Source organism: Gambusia affinis, linkage group LG08 (genome assembly GCF_019740435.1).
Source record: "Gambusia affinis linkage group LG08, SWU_Gaff_1.0, whole genome shotgun sequence".
In the NCBI taxonomy this organism is placed as follows: domain Eukaryota; kingdom Metazoa; phylum Chordata; class Actinopteri; order Cyprinodontiformes; family Poeciliidae; genus Gambusia; species Gambusia affinis.
Genome location: NC_057875.1, coordinates 21,660,647 through 21,687,220, shown reverse-complemented (window position 1 = coordinate 21,687,220; position 26,574 = coordinate 21,660,647). Strand labels below are relative to the sequence as shown.

Here is a 26,574-nt window from a genome sequence, read left to right as displayed (position 1 = left end):
GAATTCTTCCAACACCTCGCCTGCTGAATTATAAGCAGCAGGTGGTGAGTTCTCTGATAAGTGCGTTTTTGTACAAAAAAAAAAAAGAAAAGAAAAAAGAGTGTGATATTAAATTTTTGCCAGAATCCTATTTTCTGTATATTTGACTCATTTTAGCTGAGCCACATATCTTTTTCAGAAAACATCGAGTTACATTATCCTGTTATTTCACACTAGTGAAATAGACGGCTGGGTCGCATGTGGAGACACAAAGTGACATTATGTCTTTATGCAACATTTTTAAATACATAATTCTGGTAAACAGTGAATGTATTTCATTTTAAAACGTGGCATAAATGTAAAATGCAAAAGCCATTCAACTATTCAGTCAGCTCTGAGAACATTGGACCTGTTCCTGCAGCTCCATCCGTTTTTTGTTTTTTTAAATTTCATATAAAAAGCTGTGCATAAGAGCTTTTGGAGAAGCGTCGTTGCTTATCATGAAAGGAATGGAAACACTGACCTTGTTCTGTTTGAAGTTAGCTGAAAGCTCTTTGATAAAAATGTTTTATGCGAGATCCCTCTGATATATGGTGAGTCCAGCCTAATAAATACTACGGGTTATTAAAAACGGAATGATACCGACAATGCCTAGAAGGGATTGCTATTTTCTTTGTTGCATTCCAGGTGTTGGGAGCCGTGAAAGTTGTTGGGAAAATTACTTTAGAAATACCACAACTATTTTGTTTACATAAAGTCTCTCTAAAAGAAGAAGACTGGAAACAGTCAATCTTATGTTTTATTTTTTATGGGAAGTGAAGTGCAAGAAACCAACCCCAACCTGCACATCTGATATTCAAAACAGCGTTGCTTGCTGTCTGTTGACCATTACTGTTACCATGACCATTAATACAGCTCCAACTGCTTGCTGACATAAAGACTTTCTTGCACCTGCTCTGCCCAAACTCCATCTGCCCTGCTTTATTGTTGGTGCGACATAGAACAAAATATTACACTCCTCCTTAGCTTCACTGAATAGAACATAATGGGAAAACACATACACATACATCAGCTACTTTATGCAACAATCTCATTGAAGTACCATCCTTAGTAATGGTCGCCATGGCACCATTGCAGAAATGGCTGGCTGGCATAACAACAAACTCAGTGACATTACAACTCATTTATTGCTCAGTTTAGATTGTGGCTCTTTGTCCAGTTCAGTGAACAACTATTTTTCCCTTACAGATTTCTTCTTCCATCTGAAACATTTCTAAATGTTTCAGATCACCAAACTAATTTTAACATCAGACATACTAATCCTCACACCCGTGGCAAACTGAGGTATAAAGGGATCTTTAACTTTTACCGACTTGTTTCTTTTGGAAGAAGTGTCCCAACTTGACTCTGCGGCGGAGATTTTAGATTTGGTTAAGGGCAAGAAGGGCTTCCAGTCTCACCACCAAAGAAACATTTGGGGAGAATCTGAGAAAATATGCAAAAAGCTCATCAACAAGAAATATTTTTCCAATTATTACTGAGAAGAGCATGAAGGAGTTTCAACATACAATTTTGTATCTTAAATTGTAAATAAAACAGACAAAATATTTTCTTAAAATTGATATTCCGACTCTTTCCAACAATGCCTGTCCATTACGCTGCTTACAGCCGTTCTTTGGAGTGTTGGACTGAGACGTAGTTAATAATCTTAGCAGACTCTCAGTTCCACCAGATGTTTGCTAATCTGCTGCCACTAGTCTGGGGGAGCTGAGTGGGCGAACCACGGGGGAGAGGGGCTCTGTGAGGCTGAATCTTGGCTCCAAGGAGGAGCTTTGTGGAAATAGGCAGCACTTTGTGGGAGTGTTTAGGCACCCCGAATGGTTGCTGCGGTAGATTCAAAGATTTCTCAAGCAACCAATCAAAGCAACTACTTTTATATTTTTATATGTAAAATATCACTTTTACACAATACCCCCCCCCCCCCTTTATACTGTATTATCCATTTGGGATGAGACGTGAATCACACCAACAGTTGTTATTCAGTTGTAAAGTGACACAATATTTGGCCTTTCTGAAATACCAAATACCAAAATGCAGGCAGCCGCAAATATTGTCTGCTTTGTGTTTTTATTTTATTTTGCTCATGAAAACACTGCTGCTTTTAATCAGTTAGTTCTTTGAAATTCACCTTCCAGCTGAAAATACTTGTGTCCTTCTAATATAAATGATTCATTGCCTTTCTTTCAACAGCAAAGCTCAGCAGAGAGCAGTAGTATGCAACACTCTTCTTTTTTCCTGGTAATTTCATAAAGAAAGCAAGTGAACAGGTACTTACTTTTCCAGTGAAATGTTCAGACATGTTAAGGGACGTTGGAAACAACATGTGTTTTTATTTCATCGCTGAACTTAAAGGTTTAAAAAAAAAAACAGACTCAAAACAGCAGTGGCTTAAAGTGCAGCTAATAGATCATAAAATGAAGTGCAGTTAATTTCAGGAGATAAAGACTTAACACGAAGACGAGCACAAATACAGAAGACTATTTCTCTATAGCTTCCCGATTCGTCTCTTTCAGTTAAATTATTGCTCAGACAAACATTAAGTCCTAGAGAGATTGCGATGAGGTGAGCGCTGCTTCCTCTGCGGCTGACCCAGACGTCAGTTCTGGTACGGAGACCACAGCTTCATTTCTGGTTTAGCCTTTTCTGGTTTTTGTTATCCGAGTATTGCCCGAGGATGAGAGAAACTGTTTCTCTGCACCGAGACACGTAGTGAGCTGAGGGGAGGTTCAGTTTGAGCGAATGAGTATGAAGCGGTTGCGTAATCTGAAAAACGCTGATGAGAAAAACGAGAAGCTTCAACAAACTACAAACAACTGGAAGTGAAAAGAGGTAAATCGTCCCAACATAAGAAAACACTCTTAAGAGTCTTGAATTTTGGTCACCAAACATGCAGTCACCCACTTCTTCCTTAAATGAGGCAGGACAAAGTGTATCTACAACCATGTGACGCTGAAAACTCACATACTCACTGACACCAACAGCAACTTGACTAAAATGACAATCAGCGTTTCACAACAATGACCGGCCTTTGACGCATCCCACTCATTTTCTTGCAATGCGTTTTAGAGAAAATTACAGCGGTTTCATTTTTTGATCCTGCAGTCTGAGTTTCAGCTTCTCTGCTCAATATCTGGTCATTGTGAATTTGTCATTTCAGTTGTTGTGCTTTTCGGCATTCAGGACAGTGGACCCTTGGTGTGACTTTCGTCAAAAACGGTGTTTCAGCATCATCATATTTATGTGCTATGATAATGTGCCAAGAGCTGGAAGCAGTCATTCTGCAGAGCGATGATCTCTTCTTCAATTTGATGCTGATTCTCATCTCTCTGATCGGTTATTTTGTGGTTTGCTGTGAATAATCTTCCCTGTCAATGTGACGCATTCCAGATGACACGACGGGTAAGTTAGCATTTCTTCAACTGCAGACCAGCAGAGTAACGAGAGTTAAAACAAATAGCTACAGATATTAGTCAGAGAGCTTAGTCAGAAGTTGATAAATCAGTATTCGTCGTAGCAACCTGCGCTGGTGATGTGTTTGATGTATCAAAGCATCATAGATATAGCGCATACGTCTACATTCAGTCATTTAGAGAATGCTTTTTTCCCCCACCTCATGGGACATATATGTGACCAAGAAGGGACATATGAAACACACTTATGAGTCACTAAACAAGTTGCTGTGGTAAACTTGGAACCGCCATTTTATTTCTTGAGTCACACTTCTTTTTTTCCTCCCACTTATTTATTTAATTATTTATTTTTACCACAAAACAACACAGATGAAGAAAGCAAACCAAATGGCCACAAATCTGGTAGTTTGATAAGTTTGGACAAAGAGAAATGTCAAAAACACACGATGGCATCTGGAGCCGGATGGTGAAAACGTTCCTTCTTACCATATAAGGAAAATGGGCTGACGACCAAAACCGACTTCTGTAGCACTCAGAGATGTACGGACGGGCTGACATTCTTCTTCCTTAGCCACAAATATCATGTTTGTTTTTTCGTTTTAATTTTAGTTTGCTTTGTTAGAAATACACTAAAATCTTGCTGCTGAGTTTTGAGAACAGTACGATCCTTAATGAACTGATCATTAATGTCATCATTAACATTGACAGATACAGATCATTAGCTGGTCGGTATCTGTCATGTCTCAAGATGTCGCAACAGTAGCTCTCCAATTCCAGTGGAGTCAGGTTTTTAGCTCAGAGATGTGCCATAGATCCATGTTATGCAAATAAAAACGCTGCACACATACATCCATCTTCTCTTCAAACAGCAAGTGGGAGGAAAACATGTCGGACGATCTTCAGAAACCTAAAGGTTTTATCAGTGAAAATTGACAACCTAAATTGTAAATATATATATATATTTTGCAAGTGCACAGTCAAAACACTCTAAAAACGTAACATGAATCTCAATTGTCAGACCCTGCAGGAGTAAAATGTGTTAAAATGATAAGGGTAGAAACAGCTATTTTCAAGATTAACATTTTTTCTGTTCATTCACGCTCAACCTTTTTTTCCATTTTTTGGAGTACATCCTTAATAAATACATTTTTCAACATTTGAACTACCCTAACCAAGATTTAAATCTCTTTCTCAATAACTTACAAAAACAAAAAACAAAAACAAACAAGAAACAATCCCCCATCTTATCACTGGCACCACATGACTTTTCGGATAGTTTAGTACAGTGAAAGTGATGAACTGTGCCTGGTTTCCTTTCGTCAAACAGCTGGGGTCTGCTCTTTGCCCGACCTGCAGAATCCGTTTTTGTTCAGCTTCACATGGCACCAATCCAACTCCATCTGGGCTTCAGTCCGGAAGTGTGAGGAGCTGAGTCACGGTGATTGTGGATTTCCAATATCTTTCACCTCCTTTGAATCTCTGAAAGCCATTGTTTGTATATCACAAAGGTATTTCTCAACCATATGCCCCCACCAATTCACATGTTGGTAGACGTGTGAATGTGTCGCACGTCACACGAGGATGGTTTCCTGCTAAAGCTGAACTCGGGGCTATCAGGAGAGTCTGGTTTTACAGCTTGCAAATACTTAGCTTTTGGGTAAAGCTGACTATTACAAAGGGCATCAACACGCATGTGTTGGAAAAAAGAATGAGCAGATAAAGAATGTAAACACTGTAAATGGCATGAAAACCTGCCACAGCAGCACAGGTTTCAGTCAACCGGGTTTTTGTTTTATAAAAACAGAATAAAGCATCCAGTGGGTTACTTGTTTTTGTTTGGTGGTTCTTTATTTAGCCTGATTTTCCTTAGACATTGAACTCCATTATTTCCAAGCTTCACCGATGCATTTGGTTGTTGGTTTTGGCCAGTACACTCACCTCCTTGCATAGTTTTTTTTTTTATACTTCACATCTGCTTTCCTGAATTCAAGGCACTCATACCTAATGATTAAACTAACCAGTGATGCACATCTTTATCTTGTATGCTACTGCCGTGGCACGGTTGGTTTTACACACCGATATCACGAATGTCATTCATTTAAAAGGTATAAACTGGTTTGTGCACGTGACTAAAGATACTGGGCGCTACGCCGTGGACAGTTTTGTGGAAAAATATTTCGATATTTAAAGCGGCTCAATTTGAATGTTTTCACTTCTCGGCATCTCGATTTGAGTTTGCAGCAGCAAATGTCCTTGTTTCCCCTTTAACCTCCAGTGGTTAGTTTATCCTGCAGAAAAAAGAGGGAACAAAGTTAGAAGGTGATGAGAAATTACAGGAAGCTCTAAGGTTCAGCGTGGTTTACATTTCAGTTCTTACTTTCTTGGCGTTGTCCACGCACTGCATGTAGGCCGATGCAATGCTTGAGCAGGTCAGAGTTCTTCCTGGGTTTTCCTTGTAGCACTTCAGGATCTGACCCTGGAGGTCTCCGCACAGGGGCTGGATGTTAAAACGTCTGAAGGGCAAAGAGCACAAAGGAGGAACACCAAAGTAAATTTCTGTAATCTATGTGCAAATATGAATTTGAGAAGTGCTGGATGTATCCAAGAGCCAATTTAGACTCTCATCAGTTCATCAAACTGCTGAGATACAAATTAGATCTGGGTTTGTGCAGAAATGCAATGATGACACACACACACACACACACTTCCTGAGACATTTCTCCAGCTGATCCAAAGCAGTCTCGGCTGTAGTAACCCGTTGCTATAGTGACCCACTTCCAAATGTGTGTTACCCAGGCTTTGGAAGACCAAAAAATAATAATAATAATATCTTGATCATGGAAACCCTCACCTCTTATGCACAATAGATCTGAATCATAGATGTTGGCTGGTTTTCTTTAAAGGTTTTGTGCAAAAGGTCTTTAATTAATCTCACACACAGTACAGATTCAGACAGTAGAATACAAAATCCAGAGGGAAATCCAGAGCTCAGTGATGGGTTTCTAAAAATATTTCTTGTTAAAGTTAAACGTTTTTGAAATTATGTTTTAGCAAGTAAATCGATGAAAAAAAGACCCAAATGTTATTCAGAATAAACATAATTTTAAACATTTTTTTTAGCAAGACTTAGGAGCTTGTCTGAAGTCAATAAATCCTTAATTTTAATGAAAAATAATTGTTTCACTAGCAGATTGTTTTACCTGTACGAGACATTCTTCCAACATTTGGAGTGAAATAATATATCAGAGGAACAAGTACGTTTTCATCATTATTAAGGAGTTACTGACTTAAAACAAACGTCTAGTTAGGTTTGTCTTATATTTGCACTAGAGACCAGACCAAAATACTTCCCAAGCTGAATGTGAAAACCACCTAATACTCTAATTTTTCCACTGTGCATGTGTTTGATACATTAGTTCCAATAAGTGTGATCCTGGTAAAAGAAAAAAAAATAAAAGCAGTAACAAAGCTTCCTGTGAGTTTTGCATGTTACTTATTTTTGATGTAATTTCCAAGAAACAAAAATACAGAGTAAAAACTTACGCAAAACGCTTGTCAGTCTCCTCTTTGCCTTTCTGGAAATTTTCCGCTGAGACTTTGTAAAACTCTGCGCACTATGAGGAGAACAGACACGTTTAGCATAAAGAATGCAAATGATGGAGTGAATAAACGAGTCACCGCCATTGGTTTAGTGGAAAATTGAGTCTTGCTGCCTCTTAGTGGCCAACGACGGCTAAAAATCAGACGTTCTTCTCTTACTGCAAAAACACAACTGAAAAAGGCTAATGCCTGCAAACGTTCACGCCCCAATAAGAATGAAAAGAAATTTTGTGTGTGCAAATATTAAAGCTAAAAAAAAAAAAAAGAGAGGGTGTGTTGAGACTTGTGCAAATTTATCTTAATTTTATTACTGAAGGGGTTTGTGTTAAATTTAGGAGCGAAAAAAAATAACAGCTTCATCAGTTTGTGAATATTGGAAAAATTAAGTTTCAAGCAATATAGCAAAAAAACCTCTCGCCTTACATTTGCTTTTACAAACATAAAAAAAAAATAAATAAATAAATAAATTAACGTCTCCAGCGGTTTGGTCAAACCATTGTCGGTGCATTAAATGTTTCATCGTATCTGGAGGGGAAAAACCAACACAACAAGCTAAACTTTTTCCAACTGCCCCAGACTCTAAACACTGATTGAATAAAATACATTTGCAAGTATATTTGTTTTAAAATTATTGCGCAGCATCTCCCTCAACCAACCTGAACGGGCGACGAACTTCTTAAGTTTTAGCTCACCTTTGCTTCAAGTTTGGAAACATGCTCCTTGTAGAGTTCATTGCGCTTCTTCATCTCTTTCTCTCTCTCCTCTAGCTGACGAGCCTGCATGAGTTCAATGTCAGTATCAGCATAACGGTTTATTTAAAAAAAAAAAAAAAATAAAAAAAAGCCCTCGCACACAGCGTTTTGTCACGTTACAACCACAAAGCCCAACATGGCGTTATTGGGATTTTTTGAGACGGACCAACACGAAGTAGCACAAAATCTGTGTTAAAAAAAAGAATTGTTTGCTTTTTAAATTGATGGATTGCATTTGTATGAGTCTTAATTTAATTTAGAGGCATTAGAGCCGATTTAAAAACCAAAAATCAATCAACACTTGGATTTTAAGTGTAAGAAATTTCCAAACTATGTTTAATCACACAAAACCTCAACAAAATACATTTAAGTTTGCCGTGGTAAAGTCCCTAAATAAAGACTAGTCCATTTGGTGTGGATATTTTTGCAAGGTGCCGTGTGTTTAACCATCACCCACAGGCTTCTTACCAAAATAAAAAAATCTCTTCATTTAGTATAGAAACCACACCACAAAATAACACTGTGGGCTTTGATGGGTGACCAGAACAAACATGCAGCAGTGAGACATGCGGATATCAAGTTGCTCCTGCCCTACCTTCAGCTCCACCCACTGAAACACCAGGACAACAAAGAAACACGGTGAGCAGACGAACGTTTGTGTTCAAAAAAAGATCCAGACTGTGTTCTCTGCTCACATAAAGCTGCGCCACGAGCTTCTCGTGCTCTGCCATCGTCTTCTCTCTCTCCATGGACTCCGTCAGCTCCTCCGTGTGCTTCGCCCTCTCGGCTTCCAGAGTCTTTTTCACCTGCTCCTCCGCCGCCTCGGCTCGCCGCAGAATCTGGATCTCTTCCAGCCTTCGCAAACACAAACCACAGACATTTTAGCCCATCAGAAAAAGAAAAAAAAAAAAGTTATTTAGCTGATAAAGGAACAATTCCTGGTGTTTTCCATTAAAACATGAGGGCTTTATCTTGCATACTGATTAAACACAACTGATGCATTACCTATCAAATATCTTCACTTCTGAACTCTGTATCTTCAATTTAAAAAACAAACAACAGAACGTTGTCCTTCATTTGCTCACTTTTAGGCTGATTTGCAGTGTATGAGTAATCATGCTTGTTTCTATATTTACTCTGTGATTACTTCATTTATCTACTTTGGTTCTTGGTCTTTTTAAAACATTGGTAAAATCTTTTTAGCACCGAAATTGTTAGCTTTAAAGTGATCTTTAACAACTGCAGAAATGGAATTAACCAACCCGGAGGTAATACTGATTTACTTGTGTATTATGAAACAGGACAATGACTTTATTTAATAAAAGCTCTAATATACTGCAGTTAAAGAGAAACATGAAATGGTGGCAGGAAGTGTAATCGTCTCGTGTCCTTACTGTTGCTGCAGCTCCCGTCTCTTCTGGCTCATCTCCTCCTCCAGACTTTTCTGCATCTCTGCTCTGATTTTCTCTCTCAGTTCTTCCTCCATCACTTCATGGGAAGTGGGTAATACCAAAGATGAAAACATTCAGACAATAAAAAACAAACATAAATCAGATTTTCTTACTGGTGTTTAAATGCAACAAAAAGTGTGGCAACAAAAAAAAAAAAAAAAAAAAAAAAAAAAAAATCACAATTTGGTTTGTGGAAGTATTAATTATAGTATTACATTCCAAACCTTACAATGTTTTGTTTTTTTGCAATAAAATATCAGTTCATATACTTATCTTGCACACAATAGCAATTTTTTAAAACTGGGAAAATACCATGAAAACCTGACAACTTTTATTTCCAGATACTATGTTCGATTATTGAAGCAGCCTTTTCGCAGAGCTGCCCGGGTAGACCGGTCAATATCAGGGATTTAGTTTGAGGTCGAACTGAGACAGGAACAGCTGCCCGACGCTTTAGAGAGAAGATGCAGAATCTTACAAGTCTGGAAAGCGACTTAAAGAAGTTTCACAAGAATCAGAAATCACCGTCTTTCCACCGTCTGAAAAAGAGTCTACAAGCGCACGACTTTCAAAACGACTGCCAACATGCCTGGTCCGATCGTCCAGGTGACTTCATTTTGAAAACAGGCTGCAAGGCGCTAAGAGACGTCGCCCCAAACGCTAAAATGAGACTTCGGTTGGTTCTTGCTCTGTTTATGTGTATCATCAGTAAGAAACCTTCAAAGGAGGTAAGGAGGAAACCAAGGCTAAAATTATTCATTGGACCGATTGAGATGAATCGATTACCGAAATAATCGCCCACTAACTTAGTAAATCGGTAACCGGTGCTTTTTATATTAATTATTATTAAAGTTGAATAAAAAAAAAAAAACAACAATATAGGAATCAACAGGTGAGAATTTCTTCTGAAGCAGCTGAATGGGATGTTTTAATGTTTGTATTTCAAGCTGCAAACATTAGCACAGTACTTAATCATACCCCTTCAAGCAGCACGTTAATGAGCAGCGTGTACGTCAAGACTTTTGTTTATAAAGAAAGAAAATCTCAACCTGCTGCCGGCGGTGGGAGTAAGGAAGGCTCTTGGTCTTCCACAGCAGGAGGCAGACGCGCGGTCGCTGGCGGCCCTTTAGGAGGCGGCGCTTCCAGATGTGGCGGAGCGGGGACCACAGTGAGCGCTTCACGTCGACATGACGACGAGGCCTCGTGTGAAGAAGGCTCTGGAGGAGCAACAGGTTGGGCTGAACCAGAAGCAAGAGGTGAGGGCGAGAGTACCGGCTGAACTGGTGCGGCAGCAGACTCAAGAGGCTCAGCAGCAGCTGGTTCAGAAGGCGCTGGTTCCTTCACTTGTTCTATTTGAGGCGTAGTCTGCGTTTCTGGCTCTTTGGGTTCAGGTGGCCCCAGAGCAGAAGGCGGAGTTAGAGACTGAGGCACTTCGGGGTTTTCAGCGGTTGAAGAAGGGGCAGGTGGAGTTTCTGGCTCCGGAGGTGGAGGAGGGAGGGAGGGGAACTTCACAAGAGGAGGAGGGATGAGTTTGACAGGAGGAGCAGCAGCTTCCACTGACGGAGACGCGGGCACGGCTTCCTGTGAGGGAGGATTAGGAGGGGTGGGTATGAGCTGAGGTGAGGGAGGAGCCTGGAGAGGCAACAACGGTTCGCCAGATGGGGCCAGAACCGGAGCTGCGACCCGAGTTGGTGGATCAGCTGAGAAGTGAGGACAGCTGGTCTTTGCCGAATTTTTCATCCGGTTGATGACTCTGTCCGACAGCTGAGGGAAAACAAAATCCCACACACATACTTTATTAATGGGATCACCATCTGCAAGGAGATAATTAGAGTTGGGCAATATGGCGGGAAAACGTATCATGATTTAAGGGTTTCAAATCAGTCAATATCGATAATCGACTACATTTTTTGTTTCAAACATCTGAAATACTGGTGGCGTGTTACATGTTTTATCCCCCCATGAGACACTGTGGTGAACAAGTTACACAACAAGTTGTTGCTAGGTAACCAAAGAGTGAGAGCTTTAATTGATGCCTTGCTCAATTGTGAGAAGTAGAGTGGCTAAAGTCTTGTGCGGGTCTGGCCTGGCATTTACATATTTTCTATTTGATATTGATCTAGATGTTTATTCAAAGAAACCTAAATATACAGAGCAACAGAGGGATGGTTTTAGAAAGGCCTAGTTAAAATGCAGACTTTTGTAATTGAAATTCTGTAAGAAAATAAATAAAAATAAAATAGCAGAAATCCTCGTGCACGGAGGGTGGTCAACTTTGTCCTTCCTGCCTCAGTTATAGATCACATCATTCATACACACACACACACCAATAGTTGTTAAATACAGAAAATGCTGACTAGAAATTAGTGCACTATGCTGCACAGCGCCCCTACGCAAAATATATAATGCTCTTATATGACTAATGGGCAAAAATGTCAGTCTATAAATGTCCAAAGTTGGTAAAGACATATCCTGAAGTACCAGCACAAGGTGACAAAATGCATGTAGGACGAGTACTTTGGAAAAAAACAACAAAACAAACAAAAAAAAACTGTGAAGTTATAAAAGAAACGCGTCGTGCGTCTTATTTCTGCCCTGAATGCGAGTGACAACAAGCTGTGCTCCGTCTAAATTTATCACAGGGGGTGAAGGAAACAGTGACAAACTCAGGGAAGCTCGGTTTCTGTCTTTTTAAAATGACACCCCCAGGTCGTGAACGCCACTCCAAGCAAAACCTCAGCTCTGACGCACGATCCCCTAGATGCGTGATTTCAGAAACAGCGTGCGTAGAGTTGCATTGACTTCCACGGAGCTTTCCACTCACCCGAATGCCCTTCACAAAAGTTACCCCGCCTCCTCCTTCATCCTCCGCAGGGAAGCGGCTCGGACCGTTTCCCCCCATCCGGTTCTGCTGTGGTCCAGTCACCAACACAAACGAATTAATTCAGATAATGTGGATGATCAATCCTCTCACAGCTTCTCCAAATCGGCCTCTCCCACCTCTTCGTGGGGAACAACCTGCGCTGTCATTGGACGGAGCTGAACTACAGCTGTGTGGATTGGTCCGGTGACTTTTAAAAATCAGTGAGGCGTGAGAGAACTGTCTGTCCCAGCACTGGATGAGAGGAGGAAAAAAAAAACCTTCATGTTGCATAATATTTACTTTAAAAAGCCACAAGACCAGGCGATTTATTTAAATGAGTTTAATTTCGGAGCGCACGGAGTGTAGAGATTGTTGACACTGGTCCAACACACCTGAGACAAAATGGTCTAAGAGCAAAGAGCCATATAAATAACCTGCATACTCATAATTCATTATGCAAGGGTTTTTAGGTTAACCTCACATTTTCAAAAAAACAAAATCTAAACAGCATTATTACAGACGAGACAAAGAAATTGTGCCATTGGTCAATGAATGCTACTGAGGTACAAATGCTGAAACAAAAAGGTAGATCTTGGTGACAGTTGTGTTTATTGACAAGAAAAAAGTAATGAAAAGACCAAAATATTGGATTTATTTTTCCAATGTGTTTGTGAGCTCAAAATTGCCTCCTTGCCTGGGCTGACGAAATGCACACTAGTGTAGGCAAGACACCCTATAAAGGAGTTGGTCAGATTTCAGAAACTAAGAACATTTCTATAAATTATGTATGACATTTTGCACCAATGTGTCTCACTTTGCAGCCAGAGACCTAAATCGCAGCAATTATCTGCTTTTACAGCCCATTTCAACCAACATGAGCACCAAATATAAATGTTGGTCAGCATAATACAGTAAAACTCTGATTTATCTTCACCTCTGTGCATGACACGACTAGTCAAATCACAATAATTTGCTAAAAAAAGTCAAGTCTAAAGACTTCTTAAGAGGAAAATAGGGTAAGAATGGAGTGTACTGAGGAGTGCTACAAATGTGAAAGTTTCTGGAACAGAAGGGGCAAAAGTTTAAAGTGCCAGGCTAAACTGTCGTGCAGTTTACAAACCATTAACCAAAACCAGTAGCTTACAACCTGCATGTTCTGAGCGGTGATGGTGAGCTGAAGAGGTCAGATCCGGATCTGAATGAACTAAATACCCATTACTTCTTCCCAAGCTGTCTAGCTATGTCGACGAAACCTCTGTTCTCTTGCGTGCAACTGCTTGATGGCACAAATGACAGCAACGAAGTTCAAGTTGAGCATTAGCATAGGGAAGAAAGTGGAAACTTTGATGGTCTTGCTACTGTTAAAGGAGATGTTGGTTATGCATTAAGTGTATCCAGTAAACCCAACTATCAGTACTATAGCATGTAAATCGTAAACAGGTGGGCTACAGCAGCAGAGGACCACACCGTGCGCCACTTCTGCCAGCTAACAATAAGAAATCGAGGCTAAAATTAGCGCAGAACGGACAAAGTGACCAAAACCTGCTGCAACATTCAGACAGTGGGATCAAAATCCTACATCAATATCATGAAAATATGCATCCAACCAGCATATAACAACCACTCAGACTGCTGACGGTGGCATCGTGAAACTCTTACTACAAACTGAGCAGCGTTTAAAACACCACAGCCAACCTGATTATTGCTGGTGATCACATCTGCCCCTTTATGACCAGAGTTGACCTCTCCTCTGATGGCTACTTCAAACAGGATGACGCACCGTGTTCAGATCATCTCACACTGGTTTCTTACAAACATGACATTGAGTTTAGCGTACTTTAGTGGTTTTCAGTCTCCAGATCTCATTCCAACAGAGCAGCTCAGGGAGGTGGTAAAAAGAGGGGAAGCATTTCAATGCAGTGCTAGCAAGGTGTGGGTAAGAAAGCGTAAACCCCCCCCCCCCCCCAAAAAAAAAAAAAACAATTGTCGAATCATAACTTCTGTGCTCCATTCAGAGACGTGTGGACGCTGATGGGGTTGCAAAAGATTTGGTGTCCGCCATTTTTGGTCTTTTCATGACATTTAATCACTGAAAAGCAGATTATTATTATCAGCATCTCCTTTAAACTGCAGTTGGTAAAACATGTAGGATCAAGTACGAAAACAAAATGACTGTATTTGTATAAAACTACCACAGGAGATTTAAGAACATTTCAAATTTGCCCAAGGGGGCAGATTTTTTTTTATTTCCCCCTTTACAATCTGCCGGCAGTCTCTCCTTCGTCACTCTGCCTTCTTCTCCTTGACTCTGGCTCCCCGCAGAGCCGCCTGCACACTGCTCCAAACCTCAGTGTACAGCAGGGTGCCAATGAAAACCACAGCTGTGCCCACCCAGTGCCAGGCGGTGAAGGGGTTTTGGAAGTACAGGATGGAGAAGATGAGGCTGATGAACTTTCTGAGGGTCACCACCAGGGTGACGGTCAGCGAAGTGCACTCTGTGGTCAGGATGAAGACGCCACGGATGCACACGTACCTGGAAATAGGGTTAAGGTCTGCAACAAGACTGAAAGAGCGGTCATAAACATATATATATATATATATACAAAATAAGAATAAGATAAATACCTGAAAGGTTCTTCTATGGGTTATAACTCTAAAGTATTTTGACACCTTTCATAACTAGTCAAAGTTTTAGATCCTACAGATTTCCCTTTCATTGCAGCAATGAAACCCAAAGTCAGCTGTTGTCTTGAAGACCAATCATGGTGAGGAAACAAATGGAGCCCCACCAAATCACTCTTCATAGGACCGCCATGTTTGAAACGTTCTGCAGGTACGCTAGCCGAACAGGCTAATCAGAAAATGTTACAGTTCTGTTGTTTGATGAAGAGCAGAAAAGCAAAACGGGACAATATTCTCTGCAACGAGCACTTGAAAACTAATTCTTGTGTGCATTTGCTCAAGCATAGGTATCAAAACCAAAACTAAAGTAATGAAAAGTTCTAACATTATTCTAACTTTAGTAATCCTTTTATGAGAAGAAGAATCCGTGCTAAGCAAAAGTGAGAATATTCAAACATTTTTGGCATAAATGACGTAAAAACAGCTCTGTGACGGACACACCAATCCATATAACGTAGGGAAGAAGAACGGAGAAACGACAGGATACTGTGTGACGACGTTGATCAGCAGGTAGAGCCACATTGTCGGCATGGTGATCCCGACCACAGGAACAAGAACGGGAGCTGCAGCAAAGCAAACAACAGCAAAAAGAATTTGTTCACCCCATACGCAAATGTGTGTGTTCCTGATTAACTGGAGGTATGCAAGTTGATTTGAATTGAATTATTAATCTGTTTAAACTCACTGCTTTGACTGAAGAGGATGCAGTGGTTGTAGATGTTAGTGGCCAGAAGCAGGAAACCGGGCAGAGGCAGGCAGTGCTGAAGACACGGGCAGATGTTCAATTCAAATGATCTGACTCGGACGTTTTCCCTTCATTCTGTGGCGGACCGAGTCGGAGGAACACTCACGTTATAGAAGAGCGCCTCCTTGGAGTGCTTCCCATACTGCTTGTAGAGCGTCTCCTGGAAAATGCCCATCCTCGCAGACATCAGCAGGGCAAAGGTCAACATGGCGATGCCTGATTGAAGATAAAGACACGCATGTAAAAGTAGCGACAGAAAGGCAAGCTGATAATGTTCTGCTGCTTAACCCTTTCAGCGTAAGCTTGTGAACAGATTACAGCCAGCAGTCCCTAAGTGTTATCCTACCGCCACCATGTCTGACTGTGGGTATGAAGTTCTGTTTCTAAAATGCTGTTTTTTTTCAGCTAGATAAAACCAGACTCTCTACATCTAAAACCGTTTAGCTTTGTCTTGGTCCATAAAATATGTTCCCCTTAAGTCTTGATAATCGTAAAGACGCTTTTCGGTAAATGTGAGATGAGCATCTGAGTTCTTTATGCTCAATTTTTTTTCCCACTCATATGAAATTATGGACAACCTAACAATCCTCTTCAGGAGGCTGGTCTATAAAAACAGCGTCTTCAGTCAGAGGCTTCTTCCGAACCGCTGTGATACAGATCGCAAGTGAGGTCTGCGCTTGCCTGACTGCTTCACATTTTGTTCTGGATCCCTTTATGAGCCAATTGTACGAATGTTGCATATTTCCTCTGTTTGTGGGTAATGTCTCTCACACTGGTTTGCCGTAGTCAGAGCAGCCTTAAAAATGTCTTTGCAACCCTTCCCACACAGATAAAGGTCGTTAAATTTGTTTCTGCTCCATTCCTGAATTTCATTAATTTAAGACATAATGTCTTGCTTTTAGAGGCCTTTTAGTTTTCATCATGTTTATACACAGGTTGTGTGTAAGAGATTGTTTTCTTTTATTGTCTCGTCAAATATCACAGTTGTTCTCAATTAAATCATTATAAAACAACAGAGAAGTCAGTGAAGGACCAAATACTTTTTGCCACAAAAATTAAGAGATTTTTCTCCTGTATTTCTTGCTCTTTTTTTAACCAACACTCACCAATAAGCCAGTGCATAAAAGCATAAAACCCTTGCTCCTCAGATCCATCACTGGACACTGCATGCTGAAACAAACCAGTAGATGCTCTGGATTATTACTGGGGAGGAACAGCGGTTGAACTGGGAAGGACAACATGTCTGCAGAGGACTCACCACTTGTTTGGCTGACATGATGGTGCATATGAAGATACCAGTGGAAACTAGAACAATAGAGAGATATTTGCTGGCTGAGTACCTGCAGGTAGAGAAGGCGAGATGCACTGAATCCGCAGGAAGACATTTAACAAAGCAGAAGGAAAAGCAGAGGAAGAATCACCTCTTCTTCAGGATGATTATTCCCAGGATCATGTTGGCTATTAGTGATCCCTGAGTGGGAAAGAGGAGAAGCTTAAACAAAAGCAAAGGAGGAGAACAGGAGGAGCTTAAATGACGACAAGACGCGACACTTACTGATCGGAAGATCATGTGTAATGGCATGGCGATGTTAAAGTTAAGAGCATAGTTGTTGATCACACTGACAGTGAAGAACATGGTCACCATGATAAAATAGTTACTGAAAAAAAAAAGAATAATAATTTCATTTAACATCAGCAATTAGTCTTACCAACAGCATCTCATTTAAGAGTAGCAAACCGTTTTTTTACCTGACAGGAATTGCTGGTTTCTTTCTCCCAAATTTAGTTTCAAATATGAAACCTTCTAAGGCAATAAAGACGAACTGAGCAAAGGTGACGATGTTGCCACATCCTGGGAACTCTCTGAAAAACAGAAACGCCACTTTAAAACGGAGGCAAAAAAAATCTGGAATTATTGTAAAAAAAGAAAGAAAAAAAGGAGTGCTCAATGAGAGAGGAGCGAGTTTATGGATACAGTGTCACGCAAAAGTATTGAAGCCCCTCGAACCTTTCCACGTTTGGTCAAGTCACAGCCATAAAGTTCAATGTATTGTGATTAGATTCCTTTGTGATCTACCGACGTAAAGTGGAGAAAAATTGTGAAAACAAATGAGCAGAAAAGGTTCTCAAGATTTATTTTACTAATAAAAATCTGCTAAATCTGATTTGTATTGTATCAAATTTTAATCTGTGAAATCCCGTATTGTTAATCGAAGCAATTGGCCAAAAAACAACACCAAAAAAGGTGAATTGGTAAATAGTAAATATGTGATAAAATCTCAGTATGAATTCTCTGAAGGCTTCAGGTGTTTGATAGTTTGATAGTGAACAAACAGCATAATGGAGACAAATGAACAAACCAAATTTTCTTGCCATTTGTTCTAAATGAGAACCGGTTCACATTCGACTCATTCTAGTTAAATAAATAAATAAAATAGATACATGAAAAAAAAAAAAAAGAAAAGCAACAAAGAGGACAGAATGCTGGAAGAAAACAGATGCAAACACTGAAGCAGAGCTGCAGTAGTCTACATCAAACCACACTGCTGTGTTAAAATGGCCCAGTCAAAGTCTGGATCTAAATCCATTGGATCACATGCAGTCAAACTTAGAAAACTGATGCTCTCCAGCTAAGGCACACAGCTGAAGCTATTATGCAAGAAGGAATGGACACACACTTCAGTCTGTAGGTGATCCATGCCATGCATATTATTATTTCTTTTTATTTGAAAAACGTGTGTCATTTTCCTTCCACTTTACAGACATTTTCTACCAGGGGTTGGTCTGTCACACAAAATACAACAAAGATAAAAGTTGAAGAGGGGTGAAATACTTTCCAAGACCTTTTAGAAGTGAATATTTAAGTTGCTGCCAAGGGCATGAACTACTTACTCATGGATATTTACTGCTCAGATTAAGTCTTACTATTTAATATTTATGCTCTTCTCCCTTTAGTACTGCTCTTATATGATTCTAATAAGTTAATCTATTTTAGAGGAAACTATTTCTGTCCACTGATGAAAACTGATATCGAGAGGTGTCTTGCGGTTACTTTTTGTAGTGAAAATACCGACTATCTACTCATACAAATACAGAAACTACACATTCATTTAGAACCCCGTCTCCAGTTTTCTTAGGAGTTTGTATCTGTATAGTTTGCTGATGTGACACAATCGTACATAACCCTGAACATCCCCGCTTCAGCTAAACTCCAGCTGAAAATGTTTTATGCTCATTAGCCTAAACTTTAATGGCTCTCGGTTTAAGTTTGTGACTGACCTCACCAGCAGCTCCAGAGACACCACATTGCTACAACAGCCGACAAAAACAAGGACCACAGCAAACGCAGTCCCCATGATGATTGACGGCCGAAAAAAAATCACGAAATTTAATAATACGGCTCACTTATTGGTGCGAATAAATGAGAGGAGCATGCTTGAACATTAGCTGCTGTTTGTGTTTCAGAGGAGGTCTTCTTTCTCCGCAAACTCCTGTGTTATTTGAACACGTCGACATGTGACATTTCGCTCTTCCGGTTCACTAGAGTCATGGTAGTTGTAGTTTATTTTAAAAGGCGGAAATGGAAACCCATTGAACAACTTTTCCCATTATTTTTTAAACAAAACACAATGTATTGTGCTTCAGAATCAGTTAATCTATTTTAGCAAAGTGCCTAAAATGTAACAAATTAATGAGCTCGTCGCCTAGTTGCCACGCGCGTAAACGCTACAACACACTGGATTCAGTGTGAGTTAAAATATAAAGAGCTATCACTCTGTTTGAATTTCTGTTGTCGAGAACATCATTTGAAAGTTGGTTCATTTTATTAATACGGTTCAAAAGGTGTTGGAAACTTGTTTACTACATGGATTTATAACACACAAGGGACAACAAAACAGAATGCTATATTACAAGATATTGTTTTCGTTGGTGCATTTCTGAACCCAACATACAGTTTCTTTTGAAAATGTGAATGTTTCATTTATTATATAGAAATGCTTTCATTTTCTGTATGTCAATTCTGATATTATACATTAGAATACAAATATAAAAATTTACCAATTTACCAATTAAATAAACAAATTTCATTGAATTAGATTAATGTTATTGACTTGTTATTTTGTTAGTGTTTGTATATCAAACTCCAGTCTTAGCATTACTTTTATGTTGAAATATATTATTTTCCATCAACATTTTCCATTTAATATAAATTTTTATCATATATTAATCTAAATCATACTAATAAAAACAAATGAGATCCTTCTCCCAGCAACTGGGAGAAGAACACTGACTATAACTATCACTCCTCCTGACAAACTCAGTAACTGTTGTCCTACTCAGTTGCTCATTCCTTGGATCATGGTATGATATTTCTGATAATTATACAGTATTTTTAAGTTATAATCTCATACCTGATACATTATTCTTTATTTTGGTTGTTGCTTTTATATTCTAATATATATTCTAATTATTTTTATCTTTGTGTGAACCTACATGCCTCAATACTGCTGCTTCACCTGAATTTCTTCACTGTGGGACAATAAAGTATAATTCTATTCTATTCTATTCTATTCTATTCTATTCTATTATATTCTATTCTATTCTATTCTATTCTATTCTAACAACATATTCTTTAATCTCGTGGGATTAGGAACATTTCTCGTTTGTTGCGTTTTTGATTTACCTGAACCTCTGTCAAGCATTAAAAATTGACTAAAAGTTCTCTCATGATCCCAAAAGAAGCTCAAGAGTCTGATGTTTGTGTGTGACGTCAATATAGACAATCTCTGATGCATTACGTGAGTGCGTACGTGGCTCCATTTGACGTGTTGGCGTAACATACCGCTAGCTTTTCCCGTGCTTGTGGCACTGCAGCCATCGTAGCAACAATTGCATTAGCTTCTGGTCTTTAACAGTCACAGATTTTAGGAGCAGTGGTCATCGTTTGGTTTGGTTAAATCTTCGGAAGCTTTCAAAATGATTTCACTCACGGATTCACAAAGTAAGAGTTTTTGGTTTTTTTTTGCCGTTCTTTGTCGGTAACTAACCGGGTTTAGCTAAATGTACGGGGCTAACAGCGAAAAAGCGATTGGTTGAGAACATCATTACGTCACTGTGGACGGTTTATTTCTTATTTAGACATTTGCAATTTACTTTATTATGTGGGAAAATGTAAACATTTAAATCAGCAGCTATTTAATTAAACTCATGACCTCCTTTATGCTTATATTCTAATTGTGTTTTCATTGTACACTTTCTTTTATTGCTTACATGTGAACAGCAGTGATTGATGTAATACTGATCAAATCTCTTGTTCCCTAAACTTCGCAGAAATTGGGATGGGACTGACGGGGTTTGGTGTGTTCTTCCTCTTTTTTGGGATGATGCTGTTTTTTGATAAAGCTCTGTTGGCGATAGGAAATGTGAGTTCTTCAAACACACTTCCAATTCCACTGCATGGTTTCACGATATTAAAAGTTTTTAATACTTTTTTGGTTGTTTTGGTCATTGACATCACAGAAGTAAACTGTCGATAGGAGGCTAAATGTTACAGGAGACTAGTGAATTTGCATAGACAGAAGCATACTGGAGTATTTGAGTTGCTTCTTTGCAGAATTGTCTGTAAAATCAATCAAACTTGCTTTAGATTACCCACAGAAAAACATGCCATGGTCAGTTCCAATTCATTAAGCATTTCCTTCTGGCAAATTGATTAAAGCATGAAAAAAATATGTTTTCAACAACAAATGTCTGAGTGAACGTGTTTTCGGCATGATATGAGGAAACTGACAAAGCGTCTTCGCTCAATAGTTATGTGCTTTTATCTTTATCGGGAGAAAAAAAAAGCAACTCTGGATAGTATCTCTAAACCTTATAATATTTCGTATCTGTGTGCAGATCCTCTTCGTGGCAGGCCTTTCTTTTGTCATCGGCCTCGAGCGCACCTTCAGGTTCTTCTTCCAGAGGCACAAAGCGAAAGCCACCAGCTTCTTCTTGGGAGGCATTTTTGTGGTTCTGACCGGCTGGCCGATCATCGGTGTTGTCCTGGAAATCTACGGATTCTTCCTTTTGTTCAGGTCAGGTCAAAGGGTGATTAAAAACGCCTCGAACTCGCACACACTTTTTTCCGCGGCTCACGTTGCTCATGCTTCGCGTTCACAGGGGGTTCTTCCCAGTGGCGGTTGGATTCATCAGGCGAGTGCCTGTTCTCGGCTCTTTGCTCAGTTTACCAGGACTTAGGACGGTAAGTGTCACATGGGAGAAACGCGTACAACTCGAGGTTGGTGGAGATTTTCAGTGGTCATTTTATTGCTTGCTGTCCTTTCAGTTGGTGGACAAAATCGGTGAGAGCAACTCTATGGTATAACATTACGCTGTTGACGCAAAGGGGGACCTTTCCACTATTTATCATGGATTTCCATCGTGACTGTACGTTCCAGTCCTCGCCACTCCAGAAGAGTTCATTCACACGTTTTTCTGCAGAAAACACACAAATGTGTCTGTAAACATTCCTCTGACAGCATCCGTTCCCCTCGTCCAGACACAAGGAGTATCCGACTGAGACTGAACAACAGTGCAAATGTTTGTCTTTGTTCTCTTTCTTTTTTAAACTCTTTGTACCATTCCTTGGAATATTTATGGACTAAACATTTGGCAACACTGGACTGTCTAAGAGGAAAGTCAGTGCCTGGGAGCAATCCTGTATGACAAGTAACTGGATTATTGATAATGGATTTTGAATTAAACAAGATGGTTGTGATCTTTACAGAAATGTGCATTTCTGTAAAAAGATGTTTTGAGATGTTTATACTGTAATTTTTACAGTGATTTTTCTAAATGTATACTTGCAATAAATTGTCCATTTTGTAAATGTGTGTGTGTGTGTTTTGTTTTTTTATGAATGACAGATGAGTTTTATGTTCCCTGAAAAAGCCAACCTGGATATTTTTTTTTTAATTCAAGTGCATGAAGCATCGTCCAGGTTGAGGTTCTGACCGTGTGACATACTAGAGTAAAATATCTTAGTTTTATAACATCATGGTATTTATACAATTTAAAACAAAAGAACTGTAACACAGTCTAGTTTTAATTACATAAAATTGCAAATAAACATCTAGACCAGATATGTGCAGTACTAGCTTTTACAATTTTTAACTCCAATGTAAAAAAATTCAGTATTCATTATTTGCTTCCAAATAGTTAAAATTGTAATTTTTCTGAATTATTTCTCTTACAACAATCTCTGGTGGACTGCTTTTGTTTCATTGTCAAATTGCTTAATTTCTGACCATTTAAGCAAAAAGCTGTGTAGTTTTCTCACCGAGGTTCAAACGGCTTCCAGTGATCAGCTTCCTATCTATCAGTGACTCACCACACAACTGCAGAGTCACCAACATATTACTGTAAATGAGGTAAGTGCACAGTCACCCTGCAGGGCTCCTGTGCTGAGATGCTCTTGATACCTGAGCCTTATGATCTGTCATCTGGACCAGCAGCTCACTTAGAAGGACCAACAAAGAAGAAGTCGTCCATGTTAACTTTAATTTTTATTTTTTATTTTTTTTACAGCAGAGACATTTTTATAAGACCATCTTATTGTTGACAAAAGAAGTAAACATTTAAGATGCTGAATAAAAGATCTTCGGGCGATTTTAATAATTTGTCATAAGTAGATTTTTCATGTTAACAGTTATGAAAATTGACTGATGCAATGTAACTGATTTGCAATTTCTTTTTATCTTAAAGCTTTTATTGGATGATGGATTTAAACAATATTCTAGTTATTAGGTCGGTTAAACAACTTTTAAAGTTTCGGATATCAGAAATAAAATGTTACTTTCTCAGCAAGAAGACAAAATTGAATAGAACAAACCCCACCTTGGAAATGTTATTGTTCACCTCTGGATGGCGCTAATTCACCTGCTTTCACTGATGTCCGTACAGTAGGGCCGTCGTCCCCAACCTGCAGAAGATAAGCCACTACTGCATTCACCATTTCCCTTATGCTTTTCAATTTTCCTAAGAAGTCCAAATATCCATGTTTGACTTTGGAATCATAAATAAAAAGTCCTAATCCGGTCGGGTAAAAAGCTGTAGCTTCTCACCAACCCTGACTTCAAAAGCCAACATGGCCGCCTTGCATTTAACACTCAGCAAGGGAATGAGTAAAACGTTTACTTGCACTTCTGATGGTTTTTGTCTCAATAACGTTCATCCCCTCTTTAGTGGACATGCTGCTCCAGAGTTCGAGCATTAACAATGAGAAAAACACTTCTAGCTTGTTTTGCTAAAAGTAGTTAGCCTGGTCGCTGTGTTTATTCCACTTAAACGTGGAACTGGAACACAGTTTAGTTGGTTTTGATGTTATTCCCAGATCAAATATGTGACTTAGGACTCATCCACTGTTGACATTTTCTCTGCTGAGTTCACTTTAAGTCTCTGATAAAACAAACATCAGTGCACTTGAGCCGCTGGGACTACTCCAACCACTAAAGCCATGGCTTGAGATATTTGAATGTTACAAAACAAATCTTTAAATACATCACAGATGATTTCTGGGTGACCATGCTGGATGTATTCAAATATGAACTCTGATGTTGATGACCTCAATGTTGAGTGATGTGCAGTCGCCTGTGGGAACCTGAAAGTCTATGCAAATGTTAAATAAAATCTTCTCTTGTGGATAGTGCACAGAAATGTCTCTGATACTGAATGTGTAGCTCTAATGAAATGAAGCTCACACTGTTTTACAGCTTCAAGCCTCCTGGTGGTGGGGTCTTTTACCGCCTCTGTACTGACATCACGCTGTCATCACATGAGTCTCATTCATATAAATCAAACTCCATGTAGTGTGACCCTGCAAAGATCCTCTGTTGATTGGAGGCTTCAAAGTTCAAACGTCTCCCCAGCACATGTTGCTAACATGAAGAGACAGCCTCAGCAGCACCTTCCACTTCATCCCGGCTGGAGTGTTAGGTGTGACGTCGTTAAATTACCTGTCAGCCTCACCACTGATGTCACATAACGAGTTGGTTTACTTAATATGCGTCTCTTGAAAGGCAGAAGGAAACGTTGATCCAACGCTTACACAAGCTACAGCCTGCGGAACAAAAAACTCAATAACAGTAAGACTGCATTATTATTATTATTATATTTATTATTATTATTATTATTATTATTATTATTATTATTATTATTATTATTATTATTATTATTATTATTGATGCCTAGGGTGTACATTTGGATGGAATTCAAATTTATTGCTCTGATTCAAGCCTTAGTTGGATGATTGTCTTTCAAAAATGTTTTAAATATTTATTAACTTCTCAAATTCCAAAGTTAGATTTTAAACAGCAGTATTTATGTTGCCATCTACTAAAGGTTTAACTTTGCTTACATTCAATGCCATCTTGTGACAAGAGTCATAATTTTCATAGTGACTGTTTATGTGTGTTTCTAACTTAGTGTTAGGAAAAGTGATACTCCGCTTAAGAATCTACTATGTAAATTAAATAAATCTAGCAAAACATTGGGGAAAATTGGTAGCAGAATGTATGCGGTGCATATGTTACTGTATAACAGCGTATACGTAAGTGGCACCATGTACAGGATTAGAAATATGAGGAACAATTTGAACTTGTCTGCAGATGCAGAGCTAAAGTGCTGACAGTTTGCTGGTCAATAAGTTATTTTCCTTTGCAGGCTTCAAAAATGTCTCTGAAGGTCCCTCTTCTTGTGGTGTTGTTGGTTTCTCAGTGCTGGTCCGCTCCATATGTAAGTACAGACTGATTTGTGATAGCGGTATTTTCCTGTCTAGAAGTAATATTACAAAAAAATAAAAATGAAAAAAATAAAAAAAATAAAATTGAATTATTTGGTATTTGCTTCTTCCAGAGGAGAAACTGGACTCCTCAGGCAATATTGTATCTTAAAGGCGCACGTAAGGCAAACATTTATAGCAAGAAAAACAATAAAAATGTAGGCGGTTTGAAGCTGTTTTGTTGCTGAGGAAAAAAATGTTGACACGTTGCAGAGGGACACCGTTCAACCCTGGAGCGCAGCAGCAGAGAAGAGGGGGACGCTTTACAATTAGGTGCGTCTCACATTTACTTATTTATTCATCTTTTTCTTCACGCCACTAATCTTGCAACTGTACACTGACACTAAAAGCATTTATATGGAATATTACTTGAAATTTAGTTTGGATACCAAAAAATTAAATAAAAAAAAATCGACATCTTTAAATTCATATTTTCAAGTACTACAAATCCCCTCACTGTATGTGTTAGAACAGGCTCCTTTAACCTCTTCAAAATGTTAAAATGCTGAAAATCTTGATTTAAATGTGTGATCTTGGCATGATTTGAGGGCCTGACTGGGAGTAATAGACAGAAAAAAAGAGTACATACTAATACAAATAAATTAATAAATGTTTTGATTCATCAGCGTGTTTCAAAACGTCTCCTAAATTCATGCATAAAAAAGTATTATGTGTCCAAGGCCAGAGGGGAGGCGACAGCCAGTTCCTGTAAAACTACACATCAATTTATTATGCTGAAAAATTTTCAACGTTTCCGTTTTGTTCCTCTTAAGTGAACTTTAACCAGATCGACGATGGGCTGGGATTGTCTTCAGCTTCCGTCGAGCTCCTGCAACAAGCCGCAGAAGAAGGTGAACTTTCCGCTTCATTTACATGTTTTATAACCTGCTTAGAAGTTTAAATCTCTTCATCCTTCTTCAGGTGGCGGCAGACACGTTTACCGAGACTCGAGCTTAAACCATCTCTGATTACTTTTTGCCTGATCCAGTTGTCGTACTTGCTGTCGGATATTTGAGCTCTAAAATGTCGTTGTTGGTACGAATGGGTAATCTGCAGTAAAGAACTGTTAAATAAACTTCATTGTTCTAAAAATGTAAATTGATTATGACTGACTACATTCTCATGTGCTGTGATGTGTTTGCTGGCAGAAAATTTAGCTTGGCTCCTCTTTCATTATGTCTTTTAAGCAAATGGGTTCCAATTGTAAAAGTT

The 26,574-nt window shown here is 39.1% G+C and overlaps 4 protein-coding genes across 6 annotated transcripts; 2 read left to right on the top strand and 2 right to left on the bottom strand.

Annotated features, from left to right (window-relative positions):
- Positions 1-5,271: 5,271 nt before the first annotated feature.
- On the bottom strand, positions 5,272-12,291 carry chchd3b (coiled-coil-helix-coiled-coil-helix domain containing 3b). 3 transcript variants are annotated; one of them, XM_044125136.1, is made up of 9 exons: positions 12,077-12,290; positions 10,302-11,016; positions 9,196-9,289; positions 8,497-8,656; positions 8,397-8,411; positions 7,742-7,825; positions 6,993-7,063; positions 5,827-5,962; positions 5,272-5,737 (listed from the first exon to the last, which is right to left on the bottom strand). In XM_044125136.1, the coding sequence occupies exons 1-9, from the start codon at positions 12,152-12,154 to the stop codon at positions 5,714-5,716; spliced, it is 1,377 nt and encodes a 458-aa protein (XP_043981071.1). In that variant the 5' UTR covers positions 12,155-12,290; the 3' UTR covers positions 5,272-5,713. The 3 variants fall into 3 exon arrangements, with proteins under 3 accessions (XP_043981071.1, XP_043981073.1, XP_043981072.1); XM_044125138.1 differs by lacking the exon at positions 7,742-7,825 and having other exon boundaries at positions 12,077-12,291; XM_044125137.1 differs by lacking the exon at positions 8,397-8,411.
- A 149-nt stretch (positions 12,292-12,440) lies between these two features.
- On the bottom strand, positions 12,441-19,275 carry slc35b4 (solute carrier family 35 member B4). The gene is made up of 10 exons (XM_044125135.1): positions 18,822-19,275; positions 17,292-17,405; positions 17,098-17,200; positions 16,964-17,013; positions 16,801-16,882; positions 16,649-16,712; positions 15,649-15,758; positions 15,483-15,558; positions 15,285-15,360; positions 12,441-14,648 (listed from the first exon to the last, which is right to left on the bottom strand). Exons 1-10 carry the CDS (start codon positions 18,896-18,898, stop codon positions 14,399-14,401), a joined length of 1,002 nt encoding a protein of 333 aa, XP_043981070.1. The 5' UTR covers positions 18,899-19,275; the 3' UTR covers positions 12,441-14,398.
- Positions 19,276-20,349: 1,074 nt separating this feature from the next.
- On the top strand, positions 20,350-22,413 carry golt1bb (golgi transport 1Bb). The gene is made up of 5 exons (XM_044125134.1): positions 20,350-20,544; positions 20,874-20,965; positions 21,441-21,619; positions 21,705-21,786; positions 21,871-22,413. Exons 1-5 carry the CDS (start codon positions 20,520-20,522, stop codon positions 21,907-21,909), a joined length of 417 nt encoding a protein of 138 aa, XP_043981069.1. The 5' UTR covers positions 20,350-20,519; the 3' UTR covers positions 21,910-22,413.
- A 2,760-nt stretch (positions 22,414-25,173) lies between these two features.
- LOC122835795 (spexin prohormone 1-like) lies at positions 25,174-26,339 on the top strand. Its single transcript, XM_044125133.1, has 5 exons — positions 25,174-25,316; positions 25,437-25,482; positions 25,576-25,635; positions 26,136-26,213; positions 26,284-26,339. Exons 1-5 carry the CDS (start codon positions 25,254-25,256, stop codon positions 26,328-26,330), a joined length of 294 nt encoding a protein of 97 aa, XP_043981068.1. The 5' UTR covers positions 25,174-25,253; the 3' UTR covers positions 26,331-26,339.
- Positions 26,340-26,574: the final 235 nt, after the last annotated feature.